Source organism: Pseudorca crassidens, chromosome 11 (genome assembly GCF_039906515.1).
Source record: "Pseudorca crassidens isolate mPseCra1 chromosome 11, mPseCra1.hap1, whole genome shotgun sequence".
Classification (NCBI taxonomy): domain Eukaryota; kingdom Metazoa; phylum Chordata; class Mammalia; order Artiodactyla; family Delphinidae; genus Pseudorca; species Pseudorca crassidens.
In genome coordinates this window covers 44,401,041-44,419,912 of record NC_090306.1, presented here as the reverse complement: position 1 = coordinate 44,419,912, position 18,872 = coordinate 44,401,041, and the positions used below count along the sequence as shown (strand labels likewise).

Below are 18,872 nucleotides of genomic sequence, written 5' to 3'. Positions count from 1 at the left end.
AGTTCTACCCCTAGGTGAAATTTCCAAGAGAAATAAAAACATACCTACACATGGGCTTTCCTGGTGGCGCAGTGGTTGAGAGTCCGCCTGCCGATGCAGGGGACACGGGTTTGTGCCCCAGATGGGGAAGATCCCACATGCCACGGAGCGGCTGGGCCCGTGAGCCATGGCCGCTGAACCTGCACGTCCGGAGCCTGTGCTCCGCAACAGGAGAGGCCACAACAGTGAGAGGCCCGCGTACCGCAAAAAACAAAAACAAAAACAAAAAAACCTACACATAAAAACATGTACACAAATGTTTATAGCCACGTTATTCATAAAAGCCAAAAAGTAGAAATAGCTCAAATGTCCATCAACGAATGAATGGATGAATAAAATGTGGCATATCCACACCATGGTATATTATTTGGCAATATATCAATGCATGCTGTAATAGAGATGAACCTTGAAAACATTATGCTAAGTAAAAGAAGCCAGTCACAAAAGACCACAAATTGAATGATTCCATTCATATGAGATTTCCGGAATAGGCAAATCTCTAGATATTAGTGGTTGCCTAGGGCTAGGGGTAGGTGAGAGGAGAATGGGGAGTGACTGCTAATGAGTAGAGTTTTTAGGGGCGGGGGGGTGACAAAAGTTATCTAAAAATTAGATTATGGTGATGGTTGCACTATTCTATAAATATACTAAAACCCCACTGGGTTGTACACTTTAAATGGGTGAATTGTATATATGTAAATTGTATCTCAATAAAAGTGGTAATGGAAAAAAAGATTCAAGGCAAATTTTGATTAAGGTTGACCATGATTGTAGAAACCAAGGAATCAGGCAAGCAAGACGATTTGGATTGTTGGAATAGTTAAAAAAGGAGAAAAACAATTTAGACTTGAGAATTAAGACTTCACCAGAAAGTGATCAAAGGACTTGTTCAAGTTCCGTTCTGTCTTTAGAAAGTATTTCTAAGGAAAATTATTTGGTCTTACCTTGCAAGTATCAACAACTCCATCTTCATCACCTGCACAAAATGAAGTGTAAGGGATTATATCCCCATAACTCTTGTCAGAATTACAAAAACTTGGAGAAATATAATGCACTTCTGCTTCATGTAATTTTTTTGTAATATTACCTATTAACAAAAAAATACCAATAAATTATTTTGGAGAGCAGACATTTTGACAGCAATATAAAGTATTCCTGATGAACAAGTTTTCTTTCCATAGTGCCTGATTGAACAATTATGTAAAATTGTATCCATGTATGTATGTATGTATGTATGCCTAGAAAGACTGTGAAAGAAAGTTCACCAAATCTTAATGACAGTTATCTCTAGATAGTAGGAATTTCAGGTTACTTTTGTTACCTTTGCTGTCTTGTATTTCCTGGAGGTCTCACAGCAGGATCTATAGCTTTTTTTTTTTTTTTAAAAAAGGGTATTTATTTATTTATATTTTATTTTGGGCTGCATTGGGTCTTTGTTCCTGCACACGGGCTGTCTCTAGTTGCAGCGAGTGGAGATGCTCTTCATTGTGGTGTGCAGGCTTCTCATTGTGGTGGCTTCTCTTGTTGCAGATCACGGTCCTAGGTGCGTGGGCTTCAGTAGTTGTGGCACGCGGGCTCAGTAGTTGTGGTTCGCAGACGCTAGAGTGCAGGCTCAGTAGTTGTGGCGAACAGGCTTAGTTGCTCCGCGGCATGTGGGATCTTCCTGGACCAGGGCTCGAACCCATGTCCCCTGCATTGGCAGGTGGATTCTTAACCACTGCGCCACCAGTATTTATAGCTTTTACAAAGTAAAACTATATAAAAATTGTCAAGGGCGAAAGAGGTAAATGCTGAGGTCTATCTTTCTTATGTTGTAAGCTGTGAATAATTTTAATTAAATTTTTAATGATGCTAAAGTCTTGAAGGATGTTGAATATGAAAATAAAACAGATTTTTAATTCATGCACTCCCCTAAATTCTCTGCTAATTCCTGAACATAAAGTGGTTCTTTGCTACAGAAAAGATAGGAAAATATAAGAACACTTCAGGTACTATTAAAGGACAGATCATTTTAAGGTTTATCCATAGAAAAGCTACTGTAACAGCAGCATCTCTTCTCATCAGCCTGTCTCAGAGTTACAGGTGTCACATGTGGTAGCTGAATATTTTGTGTGCCCCACATTCTTCCCTAGCTTTTCAAGTAATAGACATTTTACCCTTAGCTGCAAGTGGGTAAATGACCCAACTGTTCCATTCACAGAATTCCATTCTCCTGGTTGTGCTGATTGGTCTAGAGGTGACTATATTTGGTATAAAGCTAGCCAATTGGAATACTTATCCAGCATTTTAATTTTATTTTATTTTAGCAATATAGAAATACCTTTAATATCGTAAGTGAAAAATAAGTACATGAAATAGAATGCAGGCTATTATGACAGCTATATACAGTTATGTAGAGAAGACCGAAAGGAAGCATATAAAATCATTTGTAACTTATTTAATGATAGTGGGATTATATATTTCCCCATCTATTTTTCAAATATTCTGCACTATTGTTATAATGTTTTAATAAAAATGTTAAATCAAAGATTATTAATAATATTCTTCACTTATTTCCAGTATGGCTGTAATGTTGGCTGTAAATATGAAACTTTCTTCCACACACCAATATTTTCAAGAATGGCATATTCTCACACAGTATGTTTATCCAGCATTTTTAAACTGGAGCTTCCAGAGAAGAATCTGTTTCACCCTAGTCACATGACTGTTTAGCTATAAATTCAAATCAGTCTGCAGCCATAGTTCCAGACTTATGAGGACAGGCAGCCTGAGAAAGTAAAGTCAACATACAGAGAGAATAGCAATAGGAAATAGAAATTAAATATGTCTAATGGCGTCCAGATTCCTGGATCAAGGCTCCTAGAGGCCAGCCTTTCTGCGCTTTATTTATTTATTTATTTATTTTGCGGTACACGGGCCTCTCACTGCTGTGGCCTCTCGCGTTGCGGAGCACAGGCTCCGGACGCGCAGGCCCAGCGGCCATGGCTCACGGGCCCAGCCGCTCCGCGGCATGTGGGATCTTCCTGGACCGGGGCACGAACCCGCGTCCCGTGCATCGGCAGGCGGACTCTCAACCACTGCGCCACCAGGGAAGCCCAATGCACTTTTTAAAAAAATAATTGAAGTAATACTAGCTGTATATAAAAAAATATATATATAACATATAAGTTATAGAATACAATAATGAAATGAACACGTGTAAATCTACCACCCAGTTTATGAACAATACTAATCCAGTGTGGTATTGGTATAGGGCTATTCAAAATAACCAGAGATTTTCAAAGTGAATAGGAGAGAGAGCCCAGAAGTAGATGTCTGGGTTTTCCATTTTGTTCCACTGGTCACTTAGAATATTCTTGCACAAATACAACACTGATCAATTACCATAGCTTTAGAATAAACCTTGATTTCTGGATGGCAACTTCTCCAACATTGTTTTCTTCCATAGGAGTGTCTTGGCTATTCTTAGGTCTTTTAGGCTATTCATTGTCTTAACACTCATGTTAGGGTTTATCGTAACCTGGTGCTTTTCAGTTTTTCAGATAGAATTGACATCTTTCTTTTTTTTTTTTAATAAATAAATAAATTTATTTTAAAAAAAGCCAACAACAGTAGAAACGCACCCTTGCATGGAAGGAAGTCCCTGATATCACATGAAATAGTAATTCAGAACAGTCTGTGTGATTCTGTTTATGGAAATGATGATAATATATGATCATTTTTATAGAGGAAAAATCTGGAAGACACATCCAACTTGATAGTTTTATCTCTGGAGGAACTTTTTTTTTTTTAGTATTTGTTGGTTTTTTTTTGTTTGTTTGTTTGTTTGTACTGCAGGTTCTTATCAGTCATCAGTTTTATACACATCAGTGTATACATGTCAATCCCAATCGCCCAATTCAGTACACCACCATCCCCACCCCACCGCGGTTTTCCCCCCTTGGTGTCCATACATTTGTTCTCTACATCTGTGTCTCAACTTCTGCCCTGCAGACCAGTTCATCTGTACCATTTTTCTAGGTTCCACATACATGCGTTAATATACGATGTTTGTTTTTCTCTTTCTGACTTACTTCACTCTGTATGACAGTCTCTAAATCCATCCACGTCTCAACAAATGACTCAATTTCGTTCCTTTTTATGGCTGAGTAATATTCCATTGTATATATGTTCCACAACTTCTTTATCCATTCGTCTGTTGATGGGCATTTAGGTTGCTTCCATGACCTGGCTATTGTAAACAGCACTGCAGTGAACATTGGGGTGCATGTGTCTTTCTGAATTACAGTTTTCTCTGGGTATATACCCAGTAGTGGGATTGCTAGGTCATATAGTAATTCTATTTTTAGTTTTTTAAGGAACCTCCATATTGTTCTTCATAGTGGCTGTATCAATTTACATTCCCACCAACAACAGTGCAAGAGGGTTCCCTTTTCTCCACATCCTCTCCAGCATTTGTTGTTTGTAGATTTTCTGCTGATGCCCATTGTAACTGGTGTGAGGTGATACCTCATTGTAGTTTTAATTTGCATTTCTCTAATAATTAGTGATGTTGAGCATCTTTTCATGTGCTTCTTGGCCATCTGTATGTCTTCTTTGGAGAAATGTCTATTTAGGTCTTCTGCCCATTTTTGGATTGGGTTGTTTGTTCCTTTAATATTGAGCTGCATGAGCTGTTTATATATTTTGGAGATTAATCCTTTGTCCGTTGATTCATTTGCAGTATTTTCTCCCATTCTGAGGGTTGTCTTTTCGTCTTGTTTATGGTTTCCTTTGCTGTGCAAAAGCTTTGAAGTTTTATTAGGTCCCATTTGTTTATTTTTGTTTTTATTTCCATTACTCTGGGAGGTGGATCAAAAAAGATCTTGCTGTGATTTATGTCAGAGTGTTCTTCCCATGTTTTCCTCTAAGAGTTTTATAGTGTCCAGTCTTACATTTAGGTCTAGAATCCATTTTGAGTTTATTTTTTGTATATGGTGTTAGGGAATATAGATTGACATCTTTCTGATAACTGAGTCCTCCTATTGTGGCATAAACTATACCATTTCGTTTACTTAGATATTCTTTAATGTCTTTTTTAAACGTTTCAGGATTTTTTTCTATAAAAGGCCTGCAATCTTTTGTTAGATTTGTTTTTAGCTACCTAATCATTTTGGTATTATTGTATTTGTTGACTTCCATTATCTTTTGTTACCAAGAATTGTCAAATACCCTTTATTCAGATTCACCAATTGTTTACTTTTTGTCACACTGCACTATCATTTTTATGTGTATGTGTATAAATTTTTCTGAATCATTTAAGAGTGAATGGCTGACATTGTGCCCCTATACCCTTAAATACTTCAGTGTGTACTGCTTAAGAACAAGGACATTCTTTTATATAACAACAGTACATTTATCAAGATCAGGAAATTTAACACTGGTCCAATACTATTATCCAGTTTAATCTCCATGTATTTTAAAATTTTCCAGCTATCTGTTATTGATTTATAGTTTAATTTCATTGTTTATAGTTTATTTCTAACCATTGCTTTGCTTTCTGTCTCTATGATTTGCCTATTCTGGACATGGCATCATATAAATGGAATTACACAATATGTGGGCTTTTGTGTCTGGCTTATTTCACTTAGCATAAGATTGTAGCAGGTATCAGTACTTCATTCCTTTTTATGGCTGGATGATATTTCATTGTATGAATATATCACATTTCGTTTACCCATTTATCAGTTGATGGACATTTAGATAGTATTCTTTTTTTTGCTATTATGAATAATGCTACTGTGAACATTCAAATACAGGTTTTTGTGTGGACATATGTTTTCATTTCTCTTGGGTATCTACCTAGGAGTGGAATTGCTGAGTCATAAGGTAATTTACATGTTTAAATTTTTGAAAAACTGCCAAAATGTATTCCAAGGCAGCTGCACCATTTTATATTCTTACTAGCAATGTATGAGAGGTCTAATTTCTTCACAACCTCATCAACACTTGTCTAACTTTTTTTTTTTTTTTTGTCTAACTTTTTGATAAGTCATCCTTGTGGGTGTGACATCTGTTACTTTTTTTTTTTTTTTTTTTTTTGCGGTACGCGGGCCTCTCACTGTTGTGGCCTCTCCCGTTGCGGAGCACAGGCTCCGGACGCGCAGGCTCAGCGGCCATGGCTCACGGGCCCAGCCGCTCCGCAGCATGTGGGATCTTCCCGGACCGGGGCACGAACCCGCGTCCCCTGCACCGGCAGGCGGACTCTCAACCACTGCGCCACCAGGGAAGCCCGACATCTGTTACTTTTAAAATTACATTTTCTAACTACTGATAGTGTATAGAAATGAAATAGATTTTGGTATATTGCTTTTATATCTGGCCACTTTACTAGACTCTCTTAATTCCAGTGGATTATAAATTCTTTTTTAATATAATGACATCATCTGCGAATAATGAATGTTTTGTTATTACCTTTCTAAGTCATATGTCTTCTGCATCTTTTTCTCGTGTTTCTGTACCTGGTAGAAGCTCTACTAAATATGGAATAAAAGTGGTGATAGTGGGGGAAATCACTGTTGATTTTAAAGGAAATGTTTTTCTGTAGTAATGATGTTTGCTGTAGAGGTAGATAACCTTTATCAGGTTAAGAAAGTTTCCATGTCCAGACTTAAGAGTTTTTAACAGTGTTTCTTCAGCACTATTGAGATAATCATGGGGTATTTTTTAATCCTTTAATCAGTTAATATGGTGAATTACATTAAGAAACTTCTAATATTAAACCACCCTGAATTCCTTAGATCAGTGGTCCCCAAACTTTTTGGCACCAGGGACCACCGGTTTTGTGGAAGACAGTTTTTCCATGGACCGGAAGCAGTGCGGGGAATGGTTTCGGGATGATTCAAGTGCATTACATTTATTGTGCACTTTATTTCTATTATTATCACATTGTAATATATAATGAAATAATTATACAACTGACAATAATGCAGAATCAGTGGGAGCCCTATGCTTGTTTTCACTTGCCATTCATGATAGGGTTTTGATATGAGTCTGCAAGCAATTGATTTATTATGGTCTCTGTGCAGTTAAAACCTCTCTGCTAATCTGTATTTGCAGCCGCTCCCCAGCGCTAGCATCACCGCCTCAGCTCCACCTCAGATCATCAAACGTTAGATTCTCATAAGGAGCACGCAGCCTAGATCCCTCAGCATGCGCAATTCACGGTAGGGTTTGCACTCCTATGAGAATCTAATGCCACCGCTGATCTGACAGGAGGCGGAGCTCAGGTAGTAATGTGAGTGATGCGGAGCAGCTGTAAATACAGATGAAGCTTGGCTCGCTTACCGGCCGCTCACCTCCTGCTGTGCAGCCCGGTTCCTAACAGGCCACGGACCGGCACCAGCCTGTGGCCCAGGGGTAGGGGACCCCTGCCTTAGTTAAACTCACCTTGGTTATGTGGAATTCTGTTTATACTATTCTTTTTTAAAATTAATTAATTAATTAAATTTTTTGTTTATACTATTCTTGATAGATTTGGTGTGCTAATAATTTGGAATGTCCACATTTATGATACTGGCATTTCTTGTACTATACTTACTTAATTTGGGCATCAAGATGATTATTATCCTCATACACTGAGTCGGGGTATGTTCTCTTTTTTTGGATTCTTTATGAAGATATTTATATAATACTTAAATAATTGCTGGTAATTATGGTTGACTCACTTGTTCTGAGTTCTGGTGTTTTATTTTTGAAAAAAATTTATTACGGATTAAGTTCTTTTACTGTTTAAAGGACTATTCTTATTTAGTTAGTCAGTTTGGGTTAGTTAGAATTTTCTAGGAATTTATCCATTTTGTTTAAGTATTAAAATTGAGAGCATAACATTGTTTAAAGTATTATTTTAAAAATTTATTTATTTATTTATTTAGGCTGTGCCAGGTCTTAGTTGTGGCGTGTGGGATCTTCCTTGCGGCATGTGGAATCTTTTAGTTGCAGCATGTGGACTTATTAGTTGTGGCATGTGGACTCTTAGTTGTGGCATGCGGGATCTAGTTGTCTGACCAGGGATCAAACCCAGGCCCCCTGCATTGGGAGTGTGGATTCTTACCCACTGGACCACCAGGGAAGTCCCTAAAGTATTATTTTTTAATTCATAATATTATTTATATTTGTGCCTTCTCTCCTTTTCTCATCAATCTTACCAGGGGTTTGTGGTTTTTTCAAAGATCTAGATTTTGGCCTTGTTGGTCCTCTTTTTTTCTGATTTTATTTTATTTTCATTAATTGTTGTGCTTATCTTTATTTCTTTTCTTCTGCTTTCTATGGGTCATGTAATATTCTTTTAACCTTTATAAAGGTGGACATTTAATGTATAACATTCAGCCTTTCTTCTTTATTAGGCTGAATATTCTAGGTCAAATATTTGCTCTTCCGTATGGCTGAACCTAAAAGTTTTAAAGCTTTATTATTTTTATTTTATTTATTTATTATTTTTGGCTGCATCAGGTCTTAGTTGTGGCATGCGGGATCTTTGTTGAGGCATGTGGGATTTTCCGTTGTGGCGCACAGGCTTCTCTCTAGTTGTGGTGTGCGTGTTTTCTCTCTCTAGCTGTGGCAGGTGGGCTCCAGAGCACGTGGGCTCTGTATTTGCAGCACGTGGGCTCTCTAGTTGAGGTGTACTGGCTCGGTAGTTGTGGCGCGTGGGCTTAGTTGCCCTGCGGCATGTGGGCTCTTAGTTCCCCAACCAGGTATCGAACCCGTGTCCCCTGCATTGGAAGGCGGATTCTTTACCACTGGACCACGAGGGAAGTCCCTAAAGCTTTAAGTGTCCCTTTATGTAGTACCTTACTTGCAGCACTGAAGTTTTGCTATGTGGTATATACATTACTATTCAGTTATAAGGATTTTAGATGATTATGATTTCTTCTTTGATATAGGAGTTATTTAGCAGTATATGTTGAATTTTCCAAATGTGTGGTTTGAAAAAGTTTTTTTCTCATTTTTTAAAAAGCTTTATTGATGTTTAATTTACATAGCATAAAATTCTCACAGTGTAAGCACGCAGTTCAAAGATTTTTGTAAATTTATACAAGCCCCACATCTAATTTTAGGTTACTTCCTTCACTCCAAACAGTCCTCCTCCCGTGCCCATTTGCAGTCAGTTCTCACCTCCAGCCCCACACTCAGGAAATGATGGTTATGATTTCTGTCTGTGTAGGTTTGCCTTTTCTAGAAATTTTGTGTAAATAAATCAGTTGGTCATAAATATAAGTTGGGTTTTGTTTTGGACTCTGTATTGTGTTCCATTGATCTCTGTGCTATTTTTAAACAACCAGCACAGCAGAAATACAAAGGATCATAAGAGACTACTACAGGCAACTATACACCAATAAAATGGACAACGTAGAAGAAATGGACAAATTCTTAGAAAGGTACAATCTCCCAAGACTGAACCAAAAAGAAATAGAAAATCTGAATTACCGTACTGAAATTGAATCAGTAATTTTAAAACTCCCAACAAACCAAAGTACAGGACCAGATGGCTTCACAGGTGAATGCTACCAAACATTTAAAGAAGAGTTAACATCTGTCCTTCTGAAACTATTCCAGGAACTTGCAGAGGAAGGAACACTTCCAAACTCACTCTGTGAGGCTCCATCACCCTAATACCAAAACCAGATGAAGATATCACAAAAAAAGAAAATTACAGGCCAGTATCACTGATGAACATAGATACAAAAATCCTCAACAAAATACTAGCAAACAGAATCCAACAATACATTAAGAGGGTTATACACCATGACCAAGTGGGATTTATCCCAGGAATGCAAGGATTTTTCAGTATCCACAAATCAATGTGATACACCACAGTAACAAACTGAAGAATAAAAACAATATGATCATCTCAATAGATGCAGAAAAAGCTTTTGATAAAATTCAACATCAATTTACAATAAGGACTCTCCAGAAAGTGGTCATAGAGGAAACATACCTCAATATAATAAAGACCATATATGACAAACCCACAACTAACATCATACTCAACGGTGAAATGCTAAAAGCATTCCCTCTAAGATCAAGAACAAGACAAGGATGCCCACTCTTGCCACTTTTATTCACCATAGTTTTGGAAATCCTAGCCACAGCAATTAAAGAAAAAATAAAAGGAATCCAAATTGGAAAGGAAGAAGTAAAACTGTCATTGTCTGCAGGTGGCATGATACTATATACAGAACATTCTAAAGATGCTACCAGAAAACAAACCAATACCATACAGTCTTGATGGCTATAGTTTTTAGTATATTTTGAAATTAGGTAGAGTAACTCTTTCAGCTTTGTTGTTCTTCAAAAATTTTTGGCTATTCTAGGTTCTTTGCCTTTCCATATACATTTTAGGATCAGCTTGTCAAATTGTATGAAAAACCTTGCTGGGATTTTGATAGAGAGTGCATTGAATATGTAGGTCAATCTGGGGATAATTGCCATATTAACAATATTGAGTCTTCGAATCCATGGATGTGGTATGTCTTTCCATTTATTAGGTCTTCTTTGATTTCTGTATGTAATGTTTTGTAGCTTTCAGTATACAGGTCTTGCACATCTTTTATTGACTACAATGAGTCTAGGTGTGGATCTCTTTTTTTAATCTTAATTGGGGTTTATTGAGCTTCTTTTATAAATTAAGGGTTTTTTCCATGAAATTTAGGCAGTTTGGGGCCATATTTTCTTCAAATATTTTTTCTTCCCCATTTTTCCTTTCCTCCCTTTCCAGAAATCTCATTATATGTATGTTGGTACATTTGGTGTTGTGCCACAGGTCTCTGAGTGTCTGTTTTTTTTTCAAAAATATTTTCTCTGTTTTCTCCAGATGAGATTATTTCTATTGCTGTAGTTTAAGTTCACAGATTCTTTCTTGTGCCATCTCAAATCTCTAGAATTTCCATTTGGTTCTTTTTAAAATTGTCTATTTCTCCACAGACATTCCCCATTTGGTAAGTCATTGTCATCACATTTTTCTTTAATTCCTTGAACAATAATTCCTTGAACAATAATTTCTTTTAACTTGTTGAACATATTTAAAGAGCTTCTTTGAAATCTTCGTCTGCTGTATGCAACATCTAAACCTATTCAGAGTCAGTTTCTATTGACTACTATTTTCCCCTGAGTATATGTCAGTGGGGTTTTTTTTGTTTGTTTGTTTTTTATGATGTCTTACAATATTTTTGTTAAACTGGACATTTTAGATTAATGTATTGCAACAACTCTGGGTTTTGATTCCCTTTTCAACAATATTGTTGTAATTTTTAAAATAACTTGCCTGGACCTAAATTGTGTAATCTGTCTCCCCCACATTGCATGATTGTTGATGTCTCTGCTCAGTTTTTTAATTCTGATTTTTTTTTTTTTTAACTTCTTTTGGCCATGCCTTGCAGCATGTGGGATCTTAGTTCCCCGACCAGGGATCAAACCCATGTCCCCTGCATTGGAAGCGCAGAGTCTTAACCACTGGACTGCCAGGGAAGTCCCTTTTAATTCTGATTTTTACCTTTTAACCTGGCTTCATAGAGCTTTCCCATGTGTCTGCATAGTTTACTGGTCAGTTAATGATTTAAACTTTCATCCTCTGCTGATGGATCTGTGTGTGGGTTGGGGAGTGCATTCAAAATTCAGTCAGATTGCAAATCTACCTTGGTTTTCACTTTATGGTAAGCTGTCTCAGATTTTTTCCCACACATGTATACATGTATGTTTCCCAGTAAGCCAAGGATGTTTGGAGAGCTTATCTAGCCATTCTATAGCTGTCTCATTTTCAGGTTCTTCCTGTCAGATTTCTGACTGTTCCACTCCTGGCTGCATCTAGGACCTCAATCCCAGAACAGCAGAGCTGTGGGTTTCCCCCATTCATCTCTTGCTGAGTCTAATACTTTTTTAAAAATTTATTTATTTATTTTTTCGATACCTGGGCCTCTTACTGCTGTGGCTTCTCCCGTTGCGGAGCACAGGCTCCGGACGTGTAGGCTCAGCGGCCATGGCTCACGGGCCCAGCCACTCCGCAGCATGTGGGATCTTCCCGGACTGGGGCACGAACCCATGTCCCCTGCATCGGCAGGTGGATTCTCAACCACTGCGCCACCAGGGAAGCCCTAAATTTATTTTTAAAAATTTTATTTAGTTTTTTGAGTCTACTACTTTTATTGACAGTGCTGCTAGACTGGATTATCAACTACTGCTCTAAATCAAGTCCATCTCCTCTGGTACCAAGATCCTTTTTCCTCATGATCCTGGTAAAACTGTTGCACTGATTGATCTGAGAGGGGAGTTAGGAGCAGCCACAAGCAAGAAAACTACAAATTCCTCTTTTTACCCAAATTTCTAGCTGCTTATAATAAACAAATACTCTTCAATTTATTGTGCATTTTGGTTGATTTCCAGGGCTCTGAAATGGTTGCTTTTGACAATTTTTGTCCATTTTATACTTACATTGGGGGAAGAGGATTTTCCAACTCCTTATTCCATCATAGCCAAAATTCCGATCTCTCTTATTGCTAAAATAATTGTAATCAGAGTATATAGTCTGTACATTACCTATTCTTTGAATTTTGAGATTTGCTATATGGCCTAGTAAGTGGTCAATTTTTATAAAGTTTCCACCTGTACTTGAAAGGATGAAATTCTCTGATTTTGGGATGCAGAATTTTCTGATTTGGCTATTAAATCAAGCCTCCTACTTCAAGCATTATAAATCTTTACTAATTTTTCATCTGCTTAATATGCCAATAATAAAAAAGAGAGTTGTGTTAAAATTCCCTCCTATCATAGGGAAGTTATAATGTTTGCCATACAGTTCTATCTATTTCTCTTTACTGTTATCTGGGTCCTAGTTATTAGCCTCACAAGTCTAGAACTGTGCTATCTTCCTGGTGAGTTGAATCATTTCTAAACATATAATGACCTTCTTCACCCCTAATAATTCTTTTATCTTAAAGTCTATTTTGTCTGCTGTTTGTATAGCAATACCAGCTTTCTTTTAATTAGAATTTGCTTGGTATATTTCTTCCCTATTGTTTTACTTCAATCCTTCCATATTGTTACATTTTAAGTATGGCTTGCTAAAGTAAGCTGAATTTCCTGCTTCCTAATCTGATTATCTTTATTTTAACTAGTGATGTGGTCCATTAACATTTATTATGATTATGGATGTATTTGGGCTTGTTTCTAATGCCTTATATAGTTTTATTTTTCTTATGCTTCTTATTTCTCCTTTCTTGATTTTTTTATTGAGATTTTATTTGCCTTTATGTTCTTATTCCTTTTGTTTCTTTCTACTGGTTTACAAGCTGTATCCTCTATTTCTGTTATTGAAATTTGACCATTCATGCTTAAAATCTAATGTTAATCAGTATTTTAACACTTTTCCTGAATAATACAAGGACCTGAGACCACTTTAACTCTGGTTACCCATTCTGAAGTACATGCTTTTTTCCAATTATTTAAATATCTTTTTTAAAATTCCACAGAATATGCATTGTTTTTATTTTATTCCAAGGTTTCTCCGTTTTGGCACTATTGACAGTTTAGGCCAGATAACGCTTTGTTCTGGAAGGTACGAGTACTCTCCTGGGTATTGAAGGATGATGAGCAGCATCTCTGGCTTCTACCCACTAAGAACCAGTAGCATGCTTATCCCCTGCCCAACGGTAAAACCAGAATTTTCTACAGACATTACCAAATGTTCCCTGGGGGCAAAAGTGCCCTCAGTTGAGAACCAATGTTGTATACAGACAATGTTTACTTACAATTACCTATGATTTTAGCTATTTCTTTGCTCGCTTCTCTTTTTTAATTTTTATTTTAATTAATTAATTAATTAATTTGGCTGCACCATGCGGCTTGTGGGATCTCAGTTCCCTGACCAGGAATTGAACCCAGGCCACGGCAGTGAAAGCCCGGAATCATTTTGCTCGCTTCTTTCATTTCATACCTCCCTTTTGGCAGCATTGGCATCGTTTTCTTTCTCTCTGATATATTTCTTATTTCCTCTGTGAAAAATTATTGGTAGTAAATAGTTTTGTTCACTCTTATTTTTGAATGATAATTTTATTAGATACACAATTGTAGGTTCATAGTTCTGTCCTCTCAGTAATTTGATCATGATATCTTATTGTAGTTTGACTGTCATTATTGCTATTGAGAAGTTTTCTGAAAGCCAATCTCTAGTTATTGTATAAGGATTTCTCTTTTATCTCTGGCTGTATTCAGCTCTTCTCTTTGTTTTTTCTCTTCTACAGTTTCATTACACTGTATGAAAAGGGATTACATTTTGTTTTGGCTCATGTTGTGCTTACTGTAGTATCTAGATTCATGTTGTCTTTCATCAGTGATAGAAAAATTTCAACCCAAATCCATTGAATATTGCCTCTCCTCTATTCTCTTCATTTGTTCTCTCTAGTGCTCTCATTAGGTGTATATTTGACTTTCTTTTACTTGACTTTCTCTCTCTCTCTCTTTTTATTTTTGGTTGTCAAATAACCCTTTATTAAATTATTTTTCTTTGCAGTTCTTAACTAGCTGGACATTCCATCACACCACTGTTGATGTCATCTGTGATGTCGTAAGGGTGGTGGCCATCAACATTGCAGCCCACTGACTGGGCAGTTCCCAGGATCTCTTGAATGGTTCCAGAGAGTTCTCTAGCTAAAGATCAATGCCTCATCTGTCAGGCATTGTTGACAATCTAATCAAAAGTGATGTTTCCACTATGCTTAATGTTTTTCTGCTTCTTTCTGTCTCTTGGCGGTTCCTCAAGGGCTTTGATGATCAGGGAAGAGGCAGAAGGTATCACCTCAATCTGGGCCTGTCTATTTTGAATGGTCAGTTTCATTGTAATCCTCAGACCCTTCCAATCACCAGTTGCCGTGGAGCAACTTGGATGCCTTGGATGTCATCACCAACCTTTTTTGGAGAGAGACCCAGGGGGCCGATCTTGGGGGCCAGGGCAGATGTGGCACCAATCTCCCCACTGGTGCACCTCAGGTATACGGCTTTGATCTCGCTGGGGTCGAACTTAGGCGGCATGGTGGAGGCCTCTGGTGTCGGATGAAACCAGATTCAGGATGACTGAAGAAAGTTGCACCTTGGCCTCCTCCGAGCCAAGAGCCAAAAGCTCTTTCTCTTTATTTTCTCTGTGCCACAGTCTAGGCACTTCTTCAGATACATCTCTGATTCACAGATTCTCTCTTCAGATGAGTCTAATAGGATGTTTATTTCATCCAGTGAGTTTTAAACTTAGGCAATTACGTTTTTCATTTATAAAGATTCTATTTGGTTCTCTTTTAAATCTGCCTGATCACTCTAGATCATCTATCGCTCATTTTTAATTCTACTCTTTTATTTCTTTAAACAATTCACATATACTAATTTTATATTCTATACCTAAAATATTAATATCTGAGATCTTTTGGGGGGCTTTATCAGTTATTTAATTTCTGTTGACTTTCATAATTATGATTTGTTTCCTTATGTGTTTAGTGATCTTTGACTGTGAACTGATATTTAGCTGATTTTAATCTGGGAATCCTAAGTTCCTTCTGACTTGGTACTACTTTAGCCATTGAATTTATTTCAATTATTGTATTTTTTAATTGTCACAGTTACGTGGTTCTTTTTCACATCTCTTTTCATTTTTTAAGCACATCTTTTATTCTTGTAATATCAATATATTAAACATTTAAAAAAATATTTATGTATTTATTTGGCTACACCAGGTCTTAGTTGCAGCATGTGGGATCTTTGCTGCTGCATGCAGGATCTTTAGTTGTGGCATTCTGGAACTTTAGTTGCAGCATGAGAACTCTTAGTTGCGGCATGTGGGATCTAGTTCCCTGGCCAGGGGTCAAACCTTGGCCCCCTGTATTGGGAGCACAGAGCCTTAGCCACTGGACCACGAGGGAAGTCCCATTAAACATTAAAATATATTATCTGATGATTCTGGTATCTGAAATCTTTGTAGGTCTTATTCTGATGTCTGTTGTGCCTTGTTTCCTTTGGTGTTTAGCAATTTAAAAAATTATAATCCATTTTCTTTGAAACTTTGGTGAAGTTCTTTGAGGTTTCAGGTGACATTGGGTTTCTACACAAATTATTGGCATTTGATTCTCTCAGGCACCTAGAGAAGATTAACAGTCTAGGAACTACTTAAACTAAATTCTAACCTTGAGGCTTTCTAGTCTACTCAGAGTGATTTGGGGCATATGAGTGGTATTTGTAGTTACATATTTTCTGGGAAAATTTCTTCATTTTTTGCCTTCCATTAAGCAGTTTTCCTAGCAATCCTGGGGGTGGGGTGGGGGTTGAGGATGCTTTTGTTATATATGATTCATTTTTTAAAAAAACTTTATTTACTAATAATTATAGTTAACAGGAAGTTGCAAAGCAAGTACAGTGAGGGTCAGTGTAATCTTTACCCAGTTTCCTATAATGGTTCTATCTGTATTATTGAAGTACAATATCAAAACCAAGAAATTGACACTGGAACAATGTGTGTGTGTGTGTGTGTGTGTGTGTGTGTGTGTTTGTGTGTGTGTGTGTCGTTCTACACCATTTTATGGCATATGTAGATTCATGTAATCACCACCACAATCAAGATACAGAACTATTCCATCGTCACAAAGATCTCCATGCTATCTAACCTTCTTACCCCACAGCGATCAGTAATCTCTTCTCCATCTTTATAATTTTGTCCTTTTGTGAATGTTGTATAAATGGAATCACACAGTATGTGACCTTTTGAAAATTGCTTCTTTTCACTAAGCATAATGCACTTGTGACCCATCTAAGTTGTTGTGTATATCAATAGTAAATTCCTATTAACTGCTTAGTAATGTTTCATATTAAGGATATACTGCAGTGTATTTAATCATTCACTTATTGAAGGACGTTTAGGTTTTTCTAGTTTGGGGATATTACAAGTAAAGCTTTTATGAACATCTATGAACAGGTTTTTGTGTGGACTTATGTTTCATTTCTCTGAGATAAATGCCTAGGAGTGTGATTGCTGGGTTATATCGTAAGTGTATGTATGTTCACATATGTTTTTAAGAAACTGTATCTCTGCTGTTCCATGGTTACACACTTAGAATTGCTGTGTCTCCTTGGTGGATTTACCCTTATAATTATGTTATGTTCTTCACTGTCCCTGGTAATTTTCTTTGCTCTTAAGTCTACTTTATCTGATATTAATGTAGCCAGTTCTGCTTTCTTTTCCTTTTTCCCCCCCATTCCAGCTTTTCTTTTGATTAATGTTACCATGGTATGTCTTTTGCCATCCTTTTACTTACTTTTTTTAAAAAATATTTATTTATTTATTTGGTTGTGCCAGGTCTTAGTTGCAGCAGGTGTGCTCCTTAGTTGCGGCTCGCCAGCTCCTTAGTTCTGGCATTCGAACTCTTAGTTGTGGCATGCATGTGGGGTCAGTTCCCTGACCAGGGATTGAACCCAGGCCCCCTGCATTGGTAGCACAGAGTCTTAACCACTGTGCCACCAGGGAAGTCCCCATCCTTTTACTTTCAATCTACCTATATCATATTTGAAATGAACTATGTATATATGAACTATGCAGCTAGGTCTTGAGTCTGACTCAATTTTAGAGTACAGCCCTGAAGCTCCAGCTTTATGAGTGTCTCCCCACACACACTCAAGCAGGCTTTGTTCTTCAAGCCTCTGAAGGCCTATGAAACCACAGAAATCAATATTGAATGTTACCAATTTGACAAATACCCTTAAGATGAAAGGCAGCTTTTGTGCTCCAGTTATCTAAGTTCCTGTCTTCACACTCAGTCCTTGACCTATGCATTTTCTCTCTTTAATAATTTTCAGTGGGAAGGTTGGTGTATGCATGTAATCTGCCATGTTGCTGGAGAGCCAATATAATCCTCAAAACAACTCTCTGATAAGGTATTATTGCTCTCATCTTACAGATCATGAAAATGTATGACATTGTGAGACATGATATAATATAATGGAAACACATGAGTTTTGAGGCAGGCCGACCTAGGCTTGAATTTTTGACTCCTCAGTTAGCTGTGTAACTTTGGGCAATTTATTTAATCTCTTTAAAACTCAGTTTATTCACCCATATTATAATATTTCTTATAGTGTTGTTGGGGCATTAAATGAGAAATACATTAAAATGCTTAGTATTTTATTTAGTACCTAGCCCTGAATAAATAGTAGTTGCTCCTATCATCATTGTTCTAACTGTTGTAAAAGATTCAATAACCTGCCCGTGGTAATTCAGCTAGTACATGGCCAGGCTGAGATTCAGACTTAGGTCTGTGATTCTAAAGCCCATGCTCTTTTTCCTGCACCATGTCACTTTCCTTATCTTCCTTAGAAAATATTCACAGAGAAAAAAAGAAAAATAATAATTCACAGACTTTTCATACATTTATTTCTATCCTATCTAAATAATCCACAAATATTTAAATGGCTAGGTTTGGTAGAGAATAGAAAAAAAAGAGTCTCAGCACTTGATCTCATATATTGCTAAACAGACTTCAATTCCCTCAGGAGCAGATTGTATTTAATGTACTACTTAAATATTCAGGCTTTAGAATAAAGAAAAAACTTAAACTTGAGTCCCAGCTTCTCAACCTCTACGATTCACAATTCCTGGTCTGTTAAATGGGAATAACAACATTAACTCCCTAATAGGAATATTGGGAGGATAAGATAAAATAAAGTAATATATTTAGAACAGGGCCTAAAACATGGTAAATGCTCCCAAATGGTAGCTGCTGTTATTACCAAAGGCAGAGACTGTTTTCTACATTTTTCATTCCTCCCATTAG

General features: G+C 37.0%; 1 protein-coding gene and 1 pseudogene across 1 annotated transcript in view; both read right to left on the bottom strand.

The window, feature by feature from the left end:
• Positions 1 to 18,872, bottom strand: part of TMPRSS12 (transmembrane serine protease 12) — a 37,275-nt gene that overhangs the window by 3,068 nt on the left and 15,335 nt on the right. Inside the window, exon 4 of the mRNA XM_067698657.1 lies at positions 984 to 1,126. Coding sequence (XP_067554758.1) covers positions 984 to 1,126 — 143 coding nt within the window. The remainder of the gene's footprint in view (positions 1 to 983; positions 1,127 to 18,872) is intronic.
• LOC137202832 (large ribosomal subunit protein uL11-like) lies at positions 14,571 to 15,169 on the bottom strand (annotated as a pseudogene).